Genomic DNA, 20144 nt, shown 5'->3' with positions numbered 1-20144 from the left:
TTTGATGCAGCCTGGGCTCAGGCGTGACTCTTGTGCTTGCTCTGGGGAACCTCGTAAGCGCAGGTGAATTTGTGGGGATCCCAGGAGAGTGTGGAGAGGCAGAGGCGGAGCGGCAGGCAGGGTAGCCTGGTGATGCAGGGCCTTTGGGGTCTGTCTTTGGGGTGAGGCCACTTCTCTGCACCGTGTTTGACGGGCAGAAAGAGGATTTGTAGCTCGCAGAGGGCACTGGAGGCGAGCATGCTGTACGTGGGTGCCATTCAAAGGCTGTGGTGGTGTTGGAGGATTGGCAGAGGGTTGAGGACTGGCGAGGCCTGCCCCGACTGAGCCGATGTGAGTGTTTAGGAGGCTGTTTAGGAGCACCTCTCCTATGAGGATAGGCTGAGAGAGTTGTAGTTGTTGAGCGTGGAGACAGAAAGGCAGCGGGGAGACCTTCTTGTGGCCTTCCAGTACTTGAAGGGGGACCATAGGAGAGATGGGGGCTACCTCTTTAGCAAGGCCCGATGTGACAGGACAAGGGGTAATAGTTTTAAACTAAAGGACGGTAGATTTAGACTGGATATAAGGGAAGAAATGTTTTACTGTGAGCGTGGTGAAACACAGAATCCCAGAATCCCGGAATCCCAGGTTGGAAGGGAGCTCAGGGATCATGTAGTCCAAGCTTTCTAGGAAGAGCACAGCCTAGACAAGATGGCCCAGCAGGCTGTGCAGCCAAATCTTGAAAGTGTCCAATGTGGCGGAAGAGGTTGCCCAGAGAGGTGGTGGATGCTCCATCCCTAGAAACATTCAAGGTCAGGTTGGAGAGGGCTCTGAGCAAGCGGATCTAGTGGAAGATGTCCGTGCTCACTGCAGGGGGTTTAGACTGGTTGCCCACTAATGTCCCTTCCAACCTAAACCGTTCTATGATTCTATGATTCCATGATTGTAATGGGAGTGTCTGGGCAACTACATGATCCAGTTCCCTTCAGGACTCTGGGATGCATCTCACCAGGTGCCATAGCCTTGTGTATGTTCAGGTTCCTCAGGTGGTCAGAAACCTGATCTTCCCTTACAGTGGGAGGGTCTTGACCCGCCTTGTGCCCATCTTGCAGTGCATGTCGTCGGGAGGGGTGAGGAGAGAGGTTACGAGTGAAGCCTGAGGCAAAAAAGGGCTTGAGTAGCTCATCCCTCTCCTGGTGTGTTGCTCCTAGGTCACCCTTCTTGTTCATCAGGGGAGGTACGCTCTCTTTAACCTTCCTTTTCTGGTTGACATAGCCGTAGAAGAAGCCCTTCCTGTTATTCTTCTGCATGCCTTGTTGTGCCAAAGCCTTTGTTTGAGCCAGTGGTTGGCTGTTGTCACACTCTGGAAGCGCCCCCGGCCAGGTGCCAGTCTGTGTTGATATTGGCTGTGGTGGCACAATCCCGCGGAGAGATCTAGTGACCCTTCTCCACCCACCCCGCTGGCCTCTTGAGCCCTGGCTTTGTGCTGGGTAGAGTTGGAGGAGGCTTGGGAGAAGAAGGGAAGAGGAGACCTCACAGGCTGGGATGCAGGAGCACTTTATTGATGGACAAAAGAGAGCGAAAAGGCAGGATGAGCAAGTGGAAGGAAAGCGGTCTGAGGTGCAAGTCTAGCGACCATCAGCCGAGGTGCCGTGTGCGAGAGAGGACCTTGCCAGAGCAGCAAGAACTTCCTGCCGCACAATGGGAGCGGCACGCCGGAGGTCCCCGGTGGTCTATGGCTTGTGAGCAAGTGATTGGAGCGGGCAGTACTGGAGATAGCAGACGGGGCGATGCAAGGAAGGAAGTGGGAGAAGAGGAGGAGGTTCATGGGCCGTGTGTCCAGGCAGGCTGGGTTGGCCCCTTCCCTGCTTCCTTGCTTGGTGCCTTGAGAGGAGGAGCCGTGGAGGGCAGGTCCACGTGGCAGCAAGAGCCCGGAGGTGCATCCTCAGTCGATGCCCTGGCTTGCAGAGTGCGTTGGTTGGTATCAGGGGTGGTGGTCAGGGCCCTTAGCAGGGGTAGCACCCCCTTCCGCCGCCGTAGCAGCCCAGGCCTCCAAAGCCGTAGCCATAGCCAAATCCACCGGAGGAGACGGGCACTCCCTGGGAGCCGAGGATGTTGCCCACGGCAGCCGATGAGGAGGATCCGACGGCGGTGTTCTGTGGGAAGGAGCTGAGGATGGGTCCTGGCAGGGTGACCATCACGGTGGAGGGCTGGATGACGACGCGGGAGTCCTCGCACTGCCTGACACAGGGCTCGTTGCAGCTGTTAGCCAGCGGGGTGGGTCCGCAGGGGCGGCAGAGGTCGTAGCAGGCCATGTGTGTGGTGTGGAGGGTCCCTGGAAGAGAGGGTGTTGAGAAAGCGTGGGGGTGTGAGGGGTGTGGGGGTGTGAGGTGGGGGTGCAACAGCAGGAGGACAAGGGAGCGTGGAGGCGTGTTGTGTGGCTGTGGGGAGCGTGGGTGTGGGGAGGTGTCGGCTGCTGAGTTGGGGGCAGAGCGTGCTGGAAGAGCCAGGCCAGGTGGGGCAAGGGAAGAATGGGAAGGAGGGGAAGGGGGTTCAGACTCACCTCGTTGACGTTGGAGGAGAAGGTGTGAGGAGCGTGTGTGAGGGAGAGAGGCATGGGGCCAGCTTTTATGGTGGTCGGCGAGGGGCGGGGCAGCCTTTGCGCATGACGGTGTTTTGCAGCAAGCGGCTGTTGCATGCCACAGGCTGGCAAGTCATGAGGTGGGGTGTGTTTTTCTTCCTGCAGTTGTACACTTTCATGTGCTCTTCTTGAGGACGTGTGCCCTTGGCCCTGGCGGCAGCTTTTAAGTGAGAGTATTAGAAGCCAAAGTCTTGGTGTTGATGGTGAGTGTCAGGGCGGGCAGAAGACGAGACCAAATTGTAGGAGAAGCGGGGTGACATCAGTGAGGTCATGGCGTGGCACTCGTGTGGTTTATTTTGCGGGTGCATTGTGAAGCGGGGGCCCCCTTTCCTCGCAGCCGTGGAAGGCTGGTCTGTTCTTTGAGGTGTGCCGGGCATGAGGCGCTGCCCGTTGCATGGCCTTTGTTCCCTGCTGACCTTGCTGCCAGGTGACTGAGGCTGTGTTTAGGCCTGGCCTAAAGCCACAGCTGGGTGTGCTCTGTGTGTGTCTTGTTGCCCCTCTTGCTTGTGAGGTCGTAGGTGGGAGAAAGGAGGCTGCCTGTTTGTGGTTGTGGCCCGTCGGTGCCGTCCGTGGGGGTGTGAGTGGGAGCAGGCAGAGGAGGGCGGCTTGCGGGAGCAGGATGTTGCCCTGGCAGCCCACGTCCAGAGCTGGCAAGCCCTGTGGTGGGGGGAGCCCTGCCACACTCCCCAAAGGCTTGTGTTGGCCCCTCCGTTGCGCTTCCCTTAGCTGGGGCTGGTCTGTTTGATGCAGCCTGGGCTCAGGCGTGACTCCGTGCTTGCTCTGGGGAACCTCGTAAGCGCAGGTGAATTTGTGGGGATCCCAGGAGAGTGTGGAGAGGCAGAGGCGGAGCGGCAGGCAGGGTAGCCTGGTGATGCAGGGCCTTTGGGGTCTGTCTTTGGGGTGAGGCCACTTCTCTGCACCGTGTTTGACGGGCAGAAAGAGGATTTGTAGCTCGCAGAGGGCACTGGAGGCGAGCATGCTGTACGTGGGTGCCATTCAAAGGCTGTGGTGGTGTTGGAGGATTGGCAGAGGGTTGAGGACTGGCGAGGCCTGCCCCGACTGAGCCGATGTGAGTGTTTAGGAGGCTGTTTAGGAGCACCTCTCCTATGAGGATAGGCTGAGAGAGTTGTAGTTGTTGAGCGTGGAGACAGAAAGGCAGCGGGGAGACCTTCTTGTGGCCTTCCAGTACTTGAAGGGGGACCATAGGAGAGATGGGGGCTACCTCTTTAGCAAGGCCCGATGTGACAGGACAAGGGGTAATAGTTTTAAACTAAAGGACGGTAGATTTAGACTGGATATAAGGGAAGAAATGTTTTACTGTGAGCGTGGTGAAACACAGAATCCCAGAATCCCGGAATCCCAGGTTGGAAGGGAGCTCAGGGATCATGTAGTCCAAGCTTTCTAGGAAGAGCACAGCCTAGACAAGATGGCCCAGCAGGCTGTGCAGCCAAATCTTGAAAGTGTCCAATGTGGCGGAAGAGGTTGCCCAGAGAGGTGGTGGATGCTCCATCCCTAGAAACATTCAAGGTCAGGTTGGAGAGGGCTCTGAGCAAGCGGATCTAGTGGAAGATGTCCGTGCTCACTGCAGGGGGTTTAGACTGGTTGCCCACTAATGTCCCTTCCAACCTAAACCGTTCTATGATTCTATGATTCCATGATTGTAATGGGAGTGTCTGGGCAACTACATGATCCAGTTCCCTTCAGGACTCTGGGATGCATCTCACCAGGTGCCATAGCCTTGTGTATGTTCAGGTTCCTCAGGTGGTCAGAAACCTGATCTTCCCTTACAGTGGGAGGGTCTTGAGCCGCCTTGTGCCCATCTTGCAGTGCATGTCGTCGGGAGGGGTGAGGAGAGAGGTTACGAGTGAAGCCTGAGGCAAAAAAGGGCTTGAGTAGCTCATCCCTCTCCTGGTGTGTTGCTCCTAGGTCACCCTTCTTGTTCATCAGGGGAGGTACGCTCTCTTTAACCTTCCTTTTCTGGTTGACATAGCCGTAGAAGAAGCCCTTCCTGTTATTGTTCAGCATGCCTTGTTGTGCCACAGCCTTTGTTTGAGCCAGTGGTTGGCTGTTGTCACACTCTGGAAGCGCCCCCGGCCAGGTGCCAGTCTGTGTTGATATTGGCTGTGGTGGCACAATCCCGCGGAGAGATCTAGTGACCCTTCTCCACCCACCCCGCTGGCCTCTTGAGCCCTGGCTTTGTGCTGGGTAGAGTTGGAGGAGGCTTGGGAGAAGAAGGGAAGAGGAGACCTCACAGGCTGGGATGCAGGAGCACTTTATTGATGGACAAAAGAGAGCGAAAAGGCAGGATGAGCAAGTGGAAGGAAAGCGGTCTGAGGTGCAAGTCTAGCGACCATCAGCCGAGGTGCCGTGTGCGAGAGAGGACCTTGCCAGAGCAGCAAGAACTTCCTGCCGCACAATGGGAGCGGCACGCCGGAGGTCCCCGGTGGTCTATGGCTTGTGAGCAAGTGATTGGAGCGGGCAGTACTGGAGATAGCAGACGGGGCGATGCAAGGAAGGAAGTGGGAGAAGAGGAGGAGGTTCATGGGCCGTGTGTCCAGGCAGGCTGGGTTGGCCCCTTCCCTGCTTCCTTGCTTGGTGCCTTGAGAGGAGGAGCCGTGGAGGGCAGGTCCACGTGGCAGCAAGAGCCCGGAGGTGCATCCTCAGTCGATGCCCTGGCTTGCAGAGTGCGTTGGTTGGTATCAGGGGTGGTGGTCAGGGCCCTTAGCAGGGGTAGCACCCCCTTCCGCCGCCGTAGCAGCCCAGGCCTCCAAAGCCGTAGCCATAGCCAAATCCACCGGAGGAGACGGGCACTCCCTGGGAGCCGAGGATGTTGCCCACGGCAGCCGATGAGGAGGATCCGACGGCGGTGTTCTGTGGGAAGGAGCTGAGGATGGGTCCTGGCAGGGTGACCATCACGGTGGAGGGCTGGATGACGACGCGGGAGTCCTCGCACTGCCTGACACAGGGCTCGTTGCAGCTGTTAGCCAGCGGGGTGGGTCCGCAGGGGCGGCAGAGGTCGTAGCAGGCCATGTGTGTGGTGTGGAGGGTCCCTGGAAGAGAGGGTGTTGAGAAAGCGTAGGGGCGTGCGGGTGCGAGGGGTGAGGTGGGGGTGCAACAGCAGGAGGACAAGGGAGCGTGGAGGCGTGTTGTGTGGCTGTGGGGAGCGTGGGTGTGGGGAGGTGTCGGCTGCTGAGTTGGGGGCAGAGCGTGCTGGAAGAGCCAGGCCAGGTGGGGCAGGGGAAGAATGGGAAGGAGGGGAAGGGGGTTCAGACTCACCTCGTTGACGTTGGAGGAGAAGGTGTGAGGAGCGTGTGTGAGGGAGAGAGGCATGGGGCCAGCTTTTATGGTGGTCGGCGAGGGGCGGGGCAGCCTTTGCGCATGACGGTGTTTTGCAGCAAGCGGCTGTTGCATGCCACAGGCTGGCAAGTCATGAGGTGGGGTGTGTTTTTCTTCCTGCAGTTGTACACTTTCATGTGCTCTTCTTGAGGATGTGTCCCCTTGGCCCTGGCGGCAGCTTTTAAGTGAGAGTATTAGAAGCCAAAGTCTTGGTGTTGATGGTGAGTGTCAGGGCGGGCAGAAGACGAGACCAAATTGTAGGAGAAGCGGGGTGACATCAGTGAGGTCATGGCGTGGCACTCGTGTGGTTTATTTTGCGGGTGCATTGTGAAGCGGGGGCCCCCTTTCCTCGCAGCCGTGGAAGGCTGGTCTGTTCTTTGAGGTGTGCCGGGCATGAGGCGCTGCCCGTTGCATGGCCTTTGTTCCCTGCTGACCTTGCTGCCAGGTGACTGAGGCTGTGTTTAGGCCTGGCCTAAAGCCACAGCTGTGTGTGCTCTGTGTGTGTCGTGTTGCCCCTCTTGCTTGTGAGGTCGTAGGTGGGAGAAAGGAGGCTGCCTGTTTGTGGTTGTGGCCCGTCGGTGCTGTCCGTGGGGGTGTGAGTGGGAGCAGGCAGAGGAGGGCGGCTTGCGGGAGCAGGATGTTGCCCTGGCAGCCCACGTCCAGAGCTGGCAAGCCCTGTGGTGGGGGGAGCCCTGCCACACTCCCCAAAGGCTTGTGTTGGCCCCTCCGTTGCGCTTCCCTTAGCTGGGGCTGGTCTGTTTGATGCAGCCTGGGCTCAGGCGTGACTCCGTGCTTGCTCTGGGGAACCTCGTAAGCGCAGGTGAATTTGTGGGGATCCCAGGAGAGTGTGGAGAGGCAGAGGCAGAGCGGCAGGCAGGGTAGCCTGGTGATGCAGGGCCTTTGGGGTCTGTCTTTGGGGTGAGGCCGCTTCTCTGCACCGTGTTTGACGGGCAGAAAGAGGATTTGTAGCTCGCAGAGGGCACTGGAGGCGAGCATGCTGTACGTGGGTGCCATTCAAAGGCTGTGGTGGTGTTGGAGGATTGGCAGAGGGTTGAGGACTGGCGAGGCCTGCCCCGACTGAGCCGATGTGAGTGTTTAGGAGGCTGTTTAGGAGCACCTCTCCTATGAGGATAGGCTGAGAGAGTTGTAGTTGTTGAGCGTGGAGACAGAAAGGCAGCGGGGAGACCTTCTTGTGGCCTTCCAGTACTTGAAGGGGGACCATAGGAGAGATGGGGGCTACCTCTTTAGCAAGGCTCGATGTGACAGGACAAGGGGTAATAGTTTTAAACTAAAGGACGGTAGGTTTAGACTGGATATAAGGGAAGAAATGTTTTACTGTGAGCGTGGTGAAACACAGAATCACAGAATCCCGGAATCCCAGGTTGGAAGGGAGCTCAGGGATCATGTAGTCCAAGCTTTCTAGGAAGGGCACAGCCTAGACAAGATGGCCCAGCAGGCTGTGCAGCCGAATCTTGAAAGTGTCCAATGTGGCGGAAGAGGTTGCCCAGAGAGGTGGTGGATGCTCCATCCCTAGAAACATTCAAGGTCAGGTTGGAGAGGGCTCTGAGCAAGCGGATCTAGTGGAAGATGTCCGTGCTCACTGCAGGGGGTTTAGACTGGTTGCCCACTAATGTCCCTTCCAACCTAAACCGTTCTATGATTCTATGATTCCATGATTGTAATGGGAGTGTCTGGGCAACTACATGATCCAGTTCCCTTCAGGACTCTGGGATGCATCTCAGCAGGTGCCATAGCCTTGTGTATGTTCAGGTTCCTCAGGTGGTCAGAAACCTGATCTTCCCTTACAGTGGGAGGGTCTTGAGCCGCCTTGTGCCCATCTTGCGGTGCATGTTGTCGGGAGGGGTGAGGAGAGAGGTTACGAGTGAAGCCTGAGGCAAAAAAGGGCTTGAGTAGCTCATCCCTCTCCTGGTGTGTTGCTCCTAGGTCACCCTTCTTGTTCATCAGGGGAGGTACGCTCTCTTTAACCTTCCTTTTCTGGTTGACATAGCTGTAGAAGCCCTTCCTGTTATTTTTCTGCATGCCTTGTTGTGCCAAAGCCTTTGTTTGAGCTAGTGGTTGGCTGGTGTCACACTCTGGAAGCCCCCCCGGCCAGGTGCCAGTCTGTGTTGATATTGGCTGTGGTGGCACAATCCCGCGGAGAGATCTAGTGACCCTTCTCCACCCACCCCGCTGGCCTCTTGAGCCCTGGCTTTGTGCTGGGTAGAGTTGGAGGAGGCTTGGGAGAAGAAGGGAAGAGGAGACCTCACAGGCTGGGATGCAGGAGCACTTTATTGATGGACAAAAGAGAGCGAAAAGGCAGGATGAGCAAGTGGAAGGGAAGCGGTCTGAGGTGCAAGTCTAGCGACCATCAGCCGAGGTGCCGTGTGCGAGAGAGGACCTTGCCAGAGCAGCAAGAACTTCTTGCCGCACAGTGGGAGCGGCACGCCGGAGGTCCCCGGTGGTCTATGGCTTGTGAGCAAGTGATTGGAGCGGGCAGTACTGGAGATGGCAGAAGGGGCGATGCAAGGAAGGAAGTGGGAGAAGAGGAGGAGGTGCGTGGGCCGTGTGCCCAGGCAGGCTGGGTTGGCCCATTGCCTGCTTCCTTGCTTGGTGCCTTGAGAGGAGGAGCCGTGGAGGGCACGTCCACGTGGCAGCAAGAGCCCGGAGGTGCATCCTCAGTCCATGCCCTGGCTTGAAGGGTGTGTGCTGTTGGTATCAGGGGTGGTGGTCAGGGCCCTTAGCAGGGGTAGCACCCCCTTCCGCCGCCGTAGCAGCCCAGGCCTCCAAAGCCGTAGCCATAGCCAAATCCGCCGGAGGAGACAGGCACTCCCTGGGAGCCGAGGATGTTGCCCACGGCAGCCGAAGAGGAGGATCCGACGGCGGTGTTCTGTGGGAAGGAGCTGAGGATGGGTCCTGGCAGGGTGACCATCACGGTGGAGGGCTGGATGACGACGCGGGAGTCCTCGCACTGCCTGACACAGGGCTCGTTGCAGCTGTTAGCCAGCGGGGTGGGTCCGCAGGGGCGGCAGAGGTCGTAGCAGGCCATGTGTGTGGTGTGGAGGGTCCCTGGAAGAGAGGGTGTTGAGAAAGCGTAGGGGCGTGGGGGTGTGAGGGGTGTGGGGGTGTGAGGTGGGGGTGCAACAGCAGGAGGACAAGGGAGCGTGGAGGCGTGTTGTGTGGCTGTGGGGAGCGTGGGTGTGGGGAGGTGTCGGCTGCTGAGTTGGGGGCAGAGCGTGCTGGAAGAGCCAGGCCAGGTGGGGCAGGGGAAGAATGGGAAGGAGGGGAAGGGGGTTCAGACTCACCTCGTTGACGTTGGAGGAGAAGGTGTGAGGAGCGTGTGTGAGGGAGAGAGGCATGGGGCCAGCTTTTATGGTGGTCGGCGAGGGGCGGGGCAGCCTTTGCGCATGACGGTGTTTTGCAGCAAGCGGCTGTTGCATGCCACAGGCTGGCAAGTCATGAGGTGGGGTGTGTTTTTCTTCCTGCAGTTGTACACTTTCATGTGCTCTTCTTGAGGATGTGTCCCCTTGGCCCTGGCGGCAGCTTTTAAGTGAGAGTATTAGAAGCCAAAGTCTTGGTGTTGATGGTGAGTGTCAGGGCGGGCAGAAGACGAGACCAAATTGTAGGAGAAGCGGGGTGAGGTCATGGTGAGGTCATGGCGTGGCACTCGTGTGGTTTATTTTGCGGGTGCATTGTGAAGCGGGGGCCCCCTTTCCTCGCAGCCGTGGAAGGCTGGTCTGTTCTTTGAGGTGTGCCGGGCATGAGGCGCTGCCCGTTGCATGGCCTTTGTTCACTGCTGACCTTGCTGCCAGGTGACTGAGGCTGTGTTTAGGCCTGGCCTAAAGCCACAGCTGGGTGTGCTCTGCACGTGTCTTGGTGCCCCTCTTGCTTGTGAGGTTGTAGGTGGGAGAAAGGAGGCTGCCTGTTTGTGGTTGTGGCCCGTCGGTGCCGTCCGTGGGGGTGTGAGTGGGAGCAGGCAGAGGAGGGCGGCTTGCGGGAGCAGGATGTTGCCCTGGCAGCCCACGTCCAGAGCTGGCAAGCCCTGTGGTGGGGGGAGCCCTGCCACACTCCCCAAAGGCTTGTGTTGGCCCCTCCGTTGCGCTTCCCTTAGCTGGGGCTGGTCTGTTTGATGCAGCCTGGGCTCAGGCGTGACTCTTGTGCTTGCTCTGGGGAACCTTGTAAGCGCAGGTGAATTTGTGGGGATCCCAGGAGAGTGTGGAGAGGCAGAGGCAGAGCGGCAGGCAGGGTAGCCTGGTGATGCAGGGCCTTTGGGGTCTGTCTTTGGGGTGAGGCCACTTCTCTGCACCGTGTTTGACGGGCAGAAAGAGGATTTGTAGCTCGCAGAGGGCACTGGAGGCGAGCATGCTGTACGTGGGTGCCATTCAAAGGCTGTGGTGGTGTTGGAGGATTGGCAGAGGGCTGAGGACTGGCGAGGCCTGCCCCAACTGAGCCGATGTGAGTGTTTAGGAGGCTGTTTGTCAGGCGAGCAGTGCTTGTTGCTGAGGATGGCAAAAGGGTCTGATGGCAAAGGGGCTGGCTACTTGGGAGGCGTCTAGGGACATTGTGAGGTCTTCATAGATGGATCGGGGAAGACCAGACCCACGTGGATGTCATTCTGGCAAGGTGTGTCTAGGATCCCAAGAAGGGCTTCTTCTAATACTTTGGCAGTAAAAGGAAGAGTGGGGAAAGTATGGGCCTGCTGCTGAACGAGGTGTGGGCCCTGGTGACGCAGGATGCAGGGAAGGCAGAGTTATTGAATGCTGCCTTTGCTTCAGCCTTTATTGCTAAGTCTGGCCCTGAGGCATCCCAGTCCCCAGAGGTGATAGAGAAAATCTGGAGAAAGGAAAACTTCCCCTTTGGTTGAGGTGGATTGGGTTAGAGATCACCTAGGCAAACTGGGTCCTTGCAGATTCATGACCGCCGACAGAAAGCACCCACAAGTGCTGAAGGAGCTGGCGGATGTTCTTGCCAAGCCACTCTCCATCATCTTTGAAAGGTCATGGAGAACAGGAGAGGTTCCCGAGGACTGGAGGGCAGCCGATGTCATTCCAATCTTCAAAAAGGTCAAGATGGAAGACCCGGGAAACTATAGCACAGTCAACCTGACCTCCATCCTCAGAAAGGTGAAGGAAGAGTGTGTTCTGGAGGTCATCGCCAAGCATGCAGTGAAGAGGGTTATCAGAAGGAGGTAACATGGATTCACCAAGGAAGATCATGCTTGACCAAGCTGATAGCCTTCTATGATGGCGTGGGAGAGCAGTGGCTGTTGTTTACCTTGTCTTCAGCCAAGTGCTCGACGCTGTCTCCCATAACATCCTCACGGACAGGCTAAGGAAGCATGGATTAGATGAGAGGAGAGGGAGGCAGATTGAGAGCTGGCTGAATGGCGGAGCTCCGAGGGTGGTGATCAATGGGGCAGAGTCTGGTTGGAGGCTGATAACTAGCATTGTTCCCCAGGGTCCAGTTCTATTCAATGACCTGAACAAAGGGATAGATTGTACTCTCAGCAAGTTTGCTGACGATACCAAACTGGGAGGAGTGGGTGATACGGCAGGAGGCTGTGCTGCCATCCAACGAGACCTGGACAGGCTGGAGAGCTGGGTCAAGGGGAACCTGATGAAGTTCAACAAGAGCAAGTGTAGGGTCCTGCACATGGGGAGGAAGGACTCCATGCACCGGCACAGCTTGGGGGTGACCTGCTGGAAAGTGGCTCTGCTGAGAAGGCCCTGGCAGTGCTGGTGGAGAGCAGGGTGACCCTGAGCCAGCACCGTGCCCTTGTGGCCAAGAAGGCCAAGGGTATCGTGGGCTGCATGAAAAGGAGTATGGCCAGCAGGGCGAGGGAGGTTATCCTCCCCCTGTACTCTGCCCTAGTGAGGCCTCATCTGGAGTGTTGTGTCCCGTTCTTGGCCCCCCAGAGGAAGAAGGCCAGGGAACTGCTTGAGCAAGTCCATCGGAGAGATACCAAGATGATGGGGGGACTGGAGCACCCCTCTTATGAGGAAAGGCTGAGAGACGTGGGTTTGTTCAGCCTGGAGAAGAGAAGACTGAGGGGGGAACTCATCAATACTTACAAATATCTGAAGGGTGAGTGTCAGGAGGATTGGGCCGGACTGTTTTCAGTGGTGGGTGCCCAAGGACAGGCCAAGGTTGCAGTGGGCACAAGTTGGAAGGCAGGAAGTTCCATTTAAACACGAGATAAAACTTTGTTCCTGTGCGGGTGGCAGAGCAGTGGAACAGGCTTCCCAGAGAGGCTGTGGAGTCTCCTTCCCTGGAGATATTCAAACCCTGCCTGGACGAGGTCCTTGCTTGCTGCTGTAGGTGTGCCTGGTCAAGCAGGGGGGATGGACAAGATGCTCTCCAGAGGTCCCTTCCAACCCATAGCATTGTGTGATTCTGTGATTCTTGCAGTCCGCAGGGACATCACCTGACTGCCATGATTTTTCAAATATCCACCCCTCTACTCTGCTCTTGTGAGACCCCACCTGGAGAACTGCATCCAGCTCTGGAGCCGCTAATACAGAAAGGACGTGGACCTGTTGGAACAGGTCCAGAGGCGGGCCCCAAAAATGATCTGAGGGCTGGAGCACCTCTCCTATTAGGACAGGCTGAGAGAGTTGTTGAGCGTGGAGACAGAAAGGCAGCGGGGAGACCTTCTTGTGGCCTTCCAGTACTTGAAGGGGGACCATAGGAGAGATGGGGGCTACCTCTTTAGCAAGGCTCGATGTGACAGGACAAGGGGTAATAGTTTTAAACTAAAGGACGGTAGGTTTAGACTGGATATAAGGGAAGAAATGTTTTACTGTGAGCGTGGTGAAACACAGAATCACAGAATCCCGGAATCCCAGGTTGGAAGGGAGCTCAGGGATCATGTAGTCCAAGCTTTCTAGGAAGGGCACAGCCTAGACAAGATGGCCCAGCAGGCTGTGCAGCCGAATCTTGAAAGTGTCCAATGTGGCGGAAGAGGTTGCCCAGAGAGGTGGTGGATGCTCCATCCCTAGAAACATTCAAGGTCAGGTTGGAGAGGGCTCTGAGCAAGCGGATCTAGTGGAAGATGTCCGTGCTCACTGCAGGGGGTTTAGACTGGTTGCCCACTAATGTCCCTTCCAACCTAAACCGTTCTATGATTCTATGATTCCATGATTGTAATGGGAGTGTCTGGGCAACTACATGATCCAGTTCCCTTCAGGACTCTGGGATGCATCTCACCAGGTGCCATAGCCTTGTGTATGTTCAGGTTCCTCAGGTGGTCAGAAACCTGATCTTCCCTTACAGTGGGAGGGTCTTGAGCCGCCTTGTGCCCATCTTGCGGTGCATGTTGTCGGGAGGGGTGAGGAGAGAGGTTACGAGTGAAGCCTGAGGCAAAAAAGGGCTTGAGTAGCTCATCCCTCTCCTGGTGTGTTGCTCCTAGGTCACCCTTCTTGTTCATCAGGGGAGGTACGCTCTCTTTAACCTTCCTTTTCTGGTTGACATAGCTGTAGAAGCCCTTCCTGTTATTTTTCTGCATGCCTTGTTGTGCCAAAGCCTTTGTTTGAGCTAGTGGTTGGCTGGTGTCACACTCTGGAAGCCCCCCCGGCCAGGTGCCAGTCTGTGTTGATATTGGCTGTGGTGGCACAATCCCGCGGAGAGATCTAGTGACCCTTCTCCACCCACCCCGCTGGCCTCTTGAGCCCTGGCTTTGTGCTGGGTAGAGTTGGAGGAGGCTTGGGAGAAGAAGGGAAGAGGAGACCTCACAGGCTGGGATGCAGGAGCACTTTATTGATGGACAAAAGAGAGCGAAAAGGCAGGATGAGCAAGTGGAAGGGAAGTGGTCTGAGGTGCAAGTCTAGCGACCATCAGCCGAGGTGCCGTGTGCGAGAGAGGACCTTGCCAGAGCAGCAAGAACTTCTTGCCGCACAGTGGGAGCGGCACGCCGGAGGTCCCCGGTGGTCTATGGCTTGTGAGCAAGTGATTGGAGCGGGCAGTACTGGAGATGGCAGAAGGGGCGATGCAAGGAAGGAAGTGGGAGAAGAGGAGGAGGTGCGTGGGCCGTGTGCCCAGGCAGGCTGGGTTGGCCCATTGCCTGCTTCCTTGCTTGGTGCCTTGAGAGGAGGAGCCGTGGAGGGCACGTCCACGTGGCAGCAAGAGCCCGGAGGTGCATCCTCAGTCCATGCCCTGGCTTGCAGGGTGTGTGCTGTTGGTATCAGGGGTGGTGGTCAGGGCCCTTAGCAGGGGTAGCAGCCCCTTCCGCCGCCGTAGCAGCCCAGGCCTCCAAAGCCATAGCCATAGCCAAATCCACCGGAGGAGACGGGCACTCCCTGGGAGCCGAGGATGTTGCCCACGGCAGCCGAAGAGGAGGATCCGACGGCGGTGTTCTGTGGGAAGGAGCTGAGGATGGGTCCTGGCAGGGTGACCATCACGGTGGAGGGCTGGATGACGACGCGGGAGTCCTCGCACTGCCTGACACAGGGCTCGTTGCAGCTGTTAGCCAGCGGGGTGGGTCCGCAGGGGCGGCAGAGGTCGTAGCAGGCCATGTGTGTGGTGTGGAGGGTCCCTGGAAGAGAGGGTGTTGAGAAAGCGTAGGGGCGTGGGGGTGTGAGGGGTGTGGGGGTGTGAGGTGGGGGTGCAACAGCAGGAGGACAAGGGAGCGTGGAGGCGTGTTGTGTGGCTGTGGGGAGCGTGGGTGTGGGGAGGTGTCGGCTGCTGAGTTGGGGGCAGAGCGTGCTGGAAGAGCCAGGCCAGGTGGGGCAGGGGAAGAATGGGAAGGAGGGGAAGGGGGTTCAGACTCACCTCGTTGACGTTGGAGGAGAAGGTGTGAGGAGCGTGTGTGAGGGAGAGAGGCATGGGGCCAGCTTTTATGGTGGTCGGCGAGGGGCGGGGCAGCCTTTGCGCATGACGGTGTTTTGCAGCAAGCGGCTGTTGCATGCCACAGGCTGGCAAGTCATGAGGTGGGGTGTGTTTTTCTTCCTGCAGTTGTACACTTTCATGTGCTCTTCTTGAGGATGTGTCCCCTTGGCCCTGGCGGCAGCTTTTAAGTGAGAGTATTAGAAGCCAAAGTCTTGGTGTTGATGGTGAGTGTCAGGGCAGGCAGAAGACGAGACCAAATTGTAGGAGAAGCGGGGTGAGGTCATGGTGAGGTCATGGCGTGGCACTCGTGTGGTTTATTTTGCGGGTGCATTGTGAAGCGGGGGCCCCCTTTCCTCGCAGCCGTGGAAGGCTGGTCTGTTCTTTGAGGTGTGCCGGGCATGAGGCGCTGCCCGTTGCATGGCCTTTGTTCCCTGCTGACCTTGCTGCCAGGTGACTGAGGCTGTGTTTAGGCCTGGCCTAAAGCCACAGCTGGGTGTGCTCTGCACGTGTCTTGGTGCCCCTCTTGCTTGTGAGGTTGTAGGTGGGAGAAAGGAGGCTGCCTGTTTGTGGTTGTGGCCCGTCGGTGCCGTCCGTGGGGGTGTGAGTGGGAGCAGGCAGAGGAGGGCGGCTTGCGGGAGCAGGATGTTGCCCTGGCAGCCCACGTCCAGAGCTGGCAAGCCCTGTGGTGGGGGGAGCCCTGCCACACTCCCCAAAGGCTTGTGTTGGCCCCTCCGTTGCGCTTCCCTTAGCTGGGGCTGGTCTGTTTGATGCAGCCTGGGCTCAGGCGTGACTCTTGTGTTTGCTCTGGGGAACCTTGTAAGCGCAGGTGAATTTGTGGGGATCCCAGGAGAGTGTGGAGAGGCAGAGGCAGAGCGGCAGGCAGGGTAGCCTGGTGATGCAGGGCCTTTGGGGTCTGTCTTTGGGGTGAGGCCACTTCTCTGCACCGTGTTTGACGGGCAGAAAGAGGATTTGTAGCTCGCAGAGGGCACTGGAGGCGAGCATGCTGTACGTGGGTGCCATTCAAAGGCTGTGGTGGTGTTGGAGGATTGGCAGAGGGCTGAGGACTGGCGAGGCCTGCCCCAACTGAGCCGATGTGAGTGTTTAGGAGGCTGTTTGTCAGGCGAGCAGTGCTTGTTGCTGAGGATGGCAAAAGGGTCTGATGGCAAAGGGGCTGGCTACTTGGGAGGCGTCTAGGGACATTGTGAGGTCTTCATAGATGGATCGGGGAAGACCAGACGCACGTGGATGTCATTCTGGCAAGGTGTGTCTAGGATCCCAAGAAGGGCTTCTTCTAATACTTTGGCAGTAAAAGGAAGAGTGGGGAAAGTATGGGCCTGCTGCTGAACGAGGTGTGGGCCCTGGTGACGCAGGATGCAGGGAAGGCAGAGTTATTGAATGCTGCCTTTGCTTCAGCCTTTATTGCTAAGTCTGGCCCTGAGGCATCCCAGTCCCCAGAGGTGATAGAGAAAATCTGGAGAAAGGAAAACTTCCCCTTTGGTTGAGGTGGATTGGGTTAGAGATCACCTAGGCAAACTGGGTCCTTGCAGATTCATGACCGCCGACAGAAAGCACCCACAAGTGCTGAAGGAGCTGGCGGATGTTCTTGCCAAGCCACTCTCCATCATCTTTGAAAGGTCATGGAGAACAGGAGAGGTTCCCGAGGACTGGAGGGCAGCCGATGTCATTCCAATCTTCAAAAAGGTCAAGATGGAAGACCCGGGAAACTATAGCACAGTCAACCTGACCTCCATCCTCAGAAAGGTGAAGGAAGAGTGTGTTCTGGAGGTCATCGCCAAGCATGCAGTGGAGAAGAGGGTTATCAGAAGGAGGTAACATGGATTCACCAAGGAAGATCATGCTTGACCAAGCTGATAGCCTTCTATGATGGCGTGGGAGAGCAGTGGCTGTTGTTTACCTTGTCTTCAGCCAAGTGCTCGACGCTGTCTCCCATAACATCCTCACGGACAGGCTAAGGAAGCATGGATTAGATGAGAGGAGAGGGAGGCAGATTGAGAGCTGGCTGAATGGCGGAGCTCCGAGGGTGGTGATCAATGGGGCAGAGTCTGGTTGGAGGCTGATAACTAGCATTGTTCCCCAGGGTCCAGTTCTATTCAATGACCTGAACAAAGGGATAGATTGTACTCTCAGCAAGTTTGCTGACGATACCAAACTGGGAGGAGTGGGTGATACGGCAGGAGGCTGTGCTGCCATCCAACGAGACCTGGACAGGCTGGAGAGCTGGGTCAAGGGGAACCTGATGAAGTTCAACAAGAGCAAGTGTAGGGTCCTGCACATGGGGAGGAAGGACTCCATGCACCGGCACAGCTTGGGGGTGACCTGCTGGAAAGTGGCTCTGCTGAGAAGGCCCTGGCAGTGCTGGTGGAGAGCAGGGTGACCCTGAGCCAGCACCGTGCCCTTGTGGCCAAGAAGGCCAAGGGTATCGTGGGCTGCATGAAAAGGAGTATGGCCAGCAGGGCGAGGGAGGTTATCCTCCCCCTGTACTCTGCCCTAGTGAGGCCTCATCTGGAGTGTTGTGTCCCGTTCTTGGCCCCCCAGAGGAAGAAGGCCAGGGAACTGCTTGAGCAAGTCCATCGGAGAGATACCAAGATGATGGGGGGACTGGAGCACCCCTCTTATGAGGAAAGGCTGAGAGACGTGGGTTTGTTCAGCCTGGAGAAGAGAAGACTGAGGGGGGAACTCATCAATACTTACAAATATCTGAAGGGTGAGTGTCAGGAGGATTGGGCCGGACTGTTTTCAGTGGTGGGTGCCCAAGGACAGGCCAAGGTTGCAGTGGGCACAAGTTGGAAGGCAGGAAGTTCCATTTAAACACGAGATAAAACTTTGTTCCTGTGCGGGTGGCAGAGCAGTGGAACAGGCTTCCCAGAGAGGCTGTGGAGTCTCCTTCCCTGGAGATATTCAAACCCTGCCTGGACGAGGTCCTTGCTTGCTGCTGTAGGTGTGCCTGGTCAAGCAGGGGGGATGGACAAGATGCTCTCCAGAGGTCCCTTCCAACCCATAGCATTGTGTGATTCTGTGATTCTTGCAGTCCGCAGGGACATCACCTGACTGCCATGATTTTTCAAATATCCACCCCTCTACTCTGCTCTTGTGAGACCCCACCTGGAGAACTGCATCCAGCTCTGGAGCCGCTAATACAGAAAGGACGTGGACCTGTTGGAACAGGTCCAGAGGCGGGCCCCAAAAATGATCTGAGGGCTGGAGCACCTCTCCTATTAGGACAGGCTGAGAGAGTTGTTGAGCGTGGAGACAGAAAGGCAGCGGGGAGACCTTCTTGTGGCCTTCCAGTACTTGAAGGGGGACCATAGGAGAGATGGGGGCTACCTCTTTAGCAAGGCTCGATGTGACAGGACAAGGGGTAATAGTTTTAAACTAAAGGACGGTAGATTTAGACTGGATATAAGGGAAGAAATGTTTTACTGTGAGCGTGGTGAAACACAGAATCACAGAATCCCGGAATCCCGGGTTGGAAGGGAGCTCAGGGATCATGTAGTCCAAGCTTTCTAGGAAGGGCACAGCCTAGACAAGATGGCCCAGCAGGCTGTGCAGCCGAATCTTGAAAGTGTCCAATGTGGCGGAAGAGGTTGCCCAGAGAGGTGGTGGATGCTCCATCCCTAGAAACATTCAAGGTCAGGTTGGAGAGGGCTCTGAGCAAGCGGATCTAGTGGAAGATGTCCGTGCTCACTGCAGGGGGTTTAGACTGGTTGCCCACTAATGTCCCTTCCAACCTAAACCGTTCTATGATTCTATGATTCCATGATTGTAATGGGAGTGTCTGGGCAACTACATGATCCAGTTCCCTTCAGGTCTCTGGGACGCATCTCAGCAGGTGCCATAGCCTTGTGTATGTTCAGGTTCCTCAGGTGGTCAGAAACCTGATCTTCCCTTACAGTGGGAGGGTCTTGAGCCGCCTTGTGCCCATCTTGCGGTGCATGTCATCGGGAGGGGTGAGGAGAGAGGTTACGAGTGAAGCCTGCGGCAAAAAAGGGCTTGAGTAGCTCATCCCTCTCCTGGTGTGTTGCTCCTAGGTCACCCTTCTTGTTCATCAGGGGAGGTACGCTCTCTTTAACCTTCCTTTTCTGGTTGACATAGCCGTAGAAGAAGCCCTTCCTGTTATTGTTCAGCATGCCTTGTTGTGCCAAAGCCTTTGTTTGAGCTAGTGGTTGGCTGGTGTCACACTCTGGAAGCCCCCCCGGCCAGGTGCCAGTCTGTGTTGATATTGGCTGTGGTGGCACAATCCCGCGGAGAGATCTAGTGACCCTTCTCCACCCACCCCGCTGGCCTCTTGAGCCCTGGCTTTGTGCTGGGTAGAGTTGGAGGAGGCTTGGGAGAAGAAGGGAAGAGGAGACCTCACAGGCTGGGATGCAGGAGCACTTTATTGATGGACAAAAGAGAGCGAAAAGGCAGGATGAGCAAGTGGAAGGGAAGTGGTCTGAGGTGCAAGTCTAGCGACCATCAGCCGAGGTGCCGTGTGCGAGAGAGGACCTTGCCAGAGCAGTAAGAACTTCCTGCCGCACAATGGGAGCGGCACGCCGGAGGTCCCCGGTGGTCTATGGCTTGTGAGCAAGTGATTGGAGCGGGCAGTACTGGAGACAGTAGAAGGGGTGATGCAAGGAAGGAAGTGGGAGAAGAGGAGGAGGTGCATGGGCCATGTGCCCAGGCAGGCTGGGTTGGCCCATTGCCTGCTTCCTTGCTTGGTGCCTTGAGAGGAGGAGCCGTGGAGGGCAGGTCCACGTGGCAGCAAGAGCCCGGAGGTGCGTCCTCAGTCCATGCCCTGGCTTGCAGGGTGTGTGCAGTTGGTATCAGGGGTGGTGGTCAGGGCCCTTAGCAGGGGTAGCAGCCCCTTCTGCCACCGTAGCAGCCCAGGCCTCCAAAGCCGTAGCCATAGCCAAATCCACCGGAGGAGACGGGCACTCCCTGGGAGCCGAGGATGTTGCCCACGGCAGCCGAAGAGGAGGATCTGACGGCGGTGTTCTGTGGGAAGGAGCTGAGGATGGGTCCTGGCAGGGTGACCAGCACGGTGGAGGGCTGGATGACGACGCGGGACTCCTCACACTGCCTGACACAGGGCTCGTTGCAGCTGTTAGCCAGCGGGGTGGGTCCGCAGGGGCGGCAGAGGTCGTAGCAGGCCATGTGTGTGGGCTGGAGGGTCCCTGGAAGAGAGGATGCTGAGAAAGCGTAGGGGTGTGGGGGTGCGAGGGGTGAGGGGGTGCAACAGTAGGAGGACAAGGGAGCGTGGAAGCGTGTTGTGTGGCTGTGGGTAGCATGGCGGTGAGGAGGCGTCAGGGCTGCTGAGTTGGGGGCAGAGCGTGCTGGAAGAGCCAGGCCAGGTGGGGCAAGGGAAGAATGG

The 20144-nt window shown here is 57.3% G+C and overlaps 5 protein-coding genes across 5 annotated transcripts; all 5 read right to left on the bottom strand.

Annotated features, from left to right (window-relative positions):
• Positions 1-1982: 1982 nt before the first annotated feature.
• On the bottom strand, positions 1983-2307 carry LOC135312250 (feather keratin 1-like). The gene has a single exon (XM_064445393.1). It carries the CDS (start codon positions 2289-2291, stop codon positions 1983-1985), a length of 309 nt encoding a protein of 102 aa, XP_064301463.1. The 5' UTR covers positions 2292-2307.
• Positions 2308-5338: 3031 nt separating this feature from the next.
• LOC135312249 (feather keratin 1-like) lies at positions 5339-5663 on the bottom strand. Its single transcript, XM_064445392.1, has one exon. It carries the CDS (start codon positions 5645-5647, stop codon positions 5339-5341), a length of 309 nt encoding a protein of 102 aa, XP_064301462.1. The 5' UTR covers positions 5648-5663.
• Positions 5664-8690: 3027 nt separating this feature from the next.
• LOC135312248 (feather keratin 1-like) lies at positions 8691-9015 on the bottom strand. Its single transcript, XM_064445391.1, has one exon. The coding sequence runs from the start codon at positions 8997-8999 to the stop codon at positions 8691-8693; it is 309 nt and encodes a 102-aa protein (XP_064301461.1). The 5' UTR covers positions 9000-9015.
• A 5136-nt stretch (positions 9016-14151) lies between these two features.
• On the bottom strand, positions 14152-14476 carry LOC135312247 (feather keratin 1-like). The gene has a single exon (XM_064445390.1). It carries the CDS (start codon positions 14458-14460, stop codon positions 14152-14154), a length of 309 nt encoding a protein of 102 aa, XP_064301460.1. The 5' UTR covers positions 14461-14476.
• Positions 14477-19618: 5142 nt separating this feature from the next.
• On the bottom strand, positions 19619-19927 carry LOC135312272 (feather keratin-like). The gene has a single exon (XM_064445420.1). It carries the CDS (start codon positions 19925-19927, stop codon positions 19619-19621), a length of 309 nt encoding a protein of 102 aa, XP_064301490.1.
• Between the last annotated feature and the right edge of the window lie 217 nt (positions 19928-20144).

Source organism: Phalacrocorax carbo, chromosome 2 (genome assembly GCF_963921805.1).
Source record: "Phalacrocorax carbo chromosome 2, bPhaCar2.1, whole genome shotgun sequence".
Taxonomy (NCBI): Eukaryota; Metazoa; Chordata; class Aves; order Suliformes; family Phalacrocoracidae; genus Phalacrocorax; species Phalacrocorax carbo.
The sequence above is the reverse complement of the archived record's forward strand: the minus strand, read 5'-3'. Positions and strand labels throughout refer to the sequence as shown.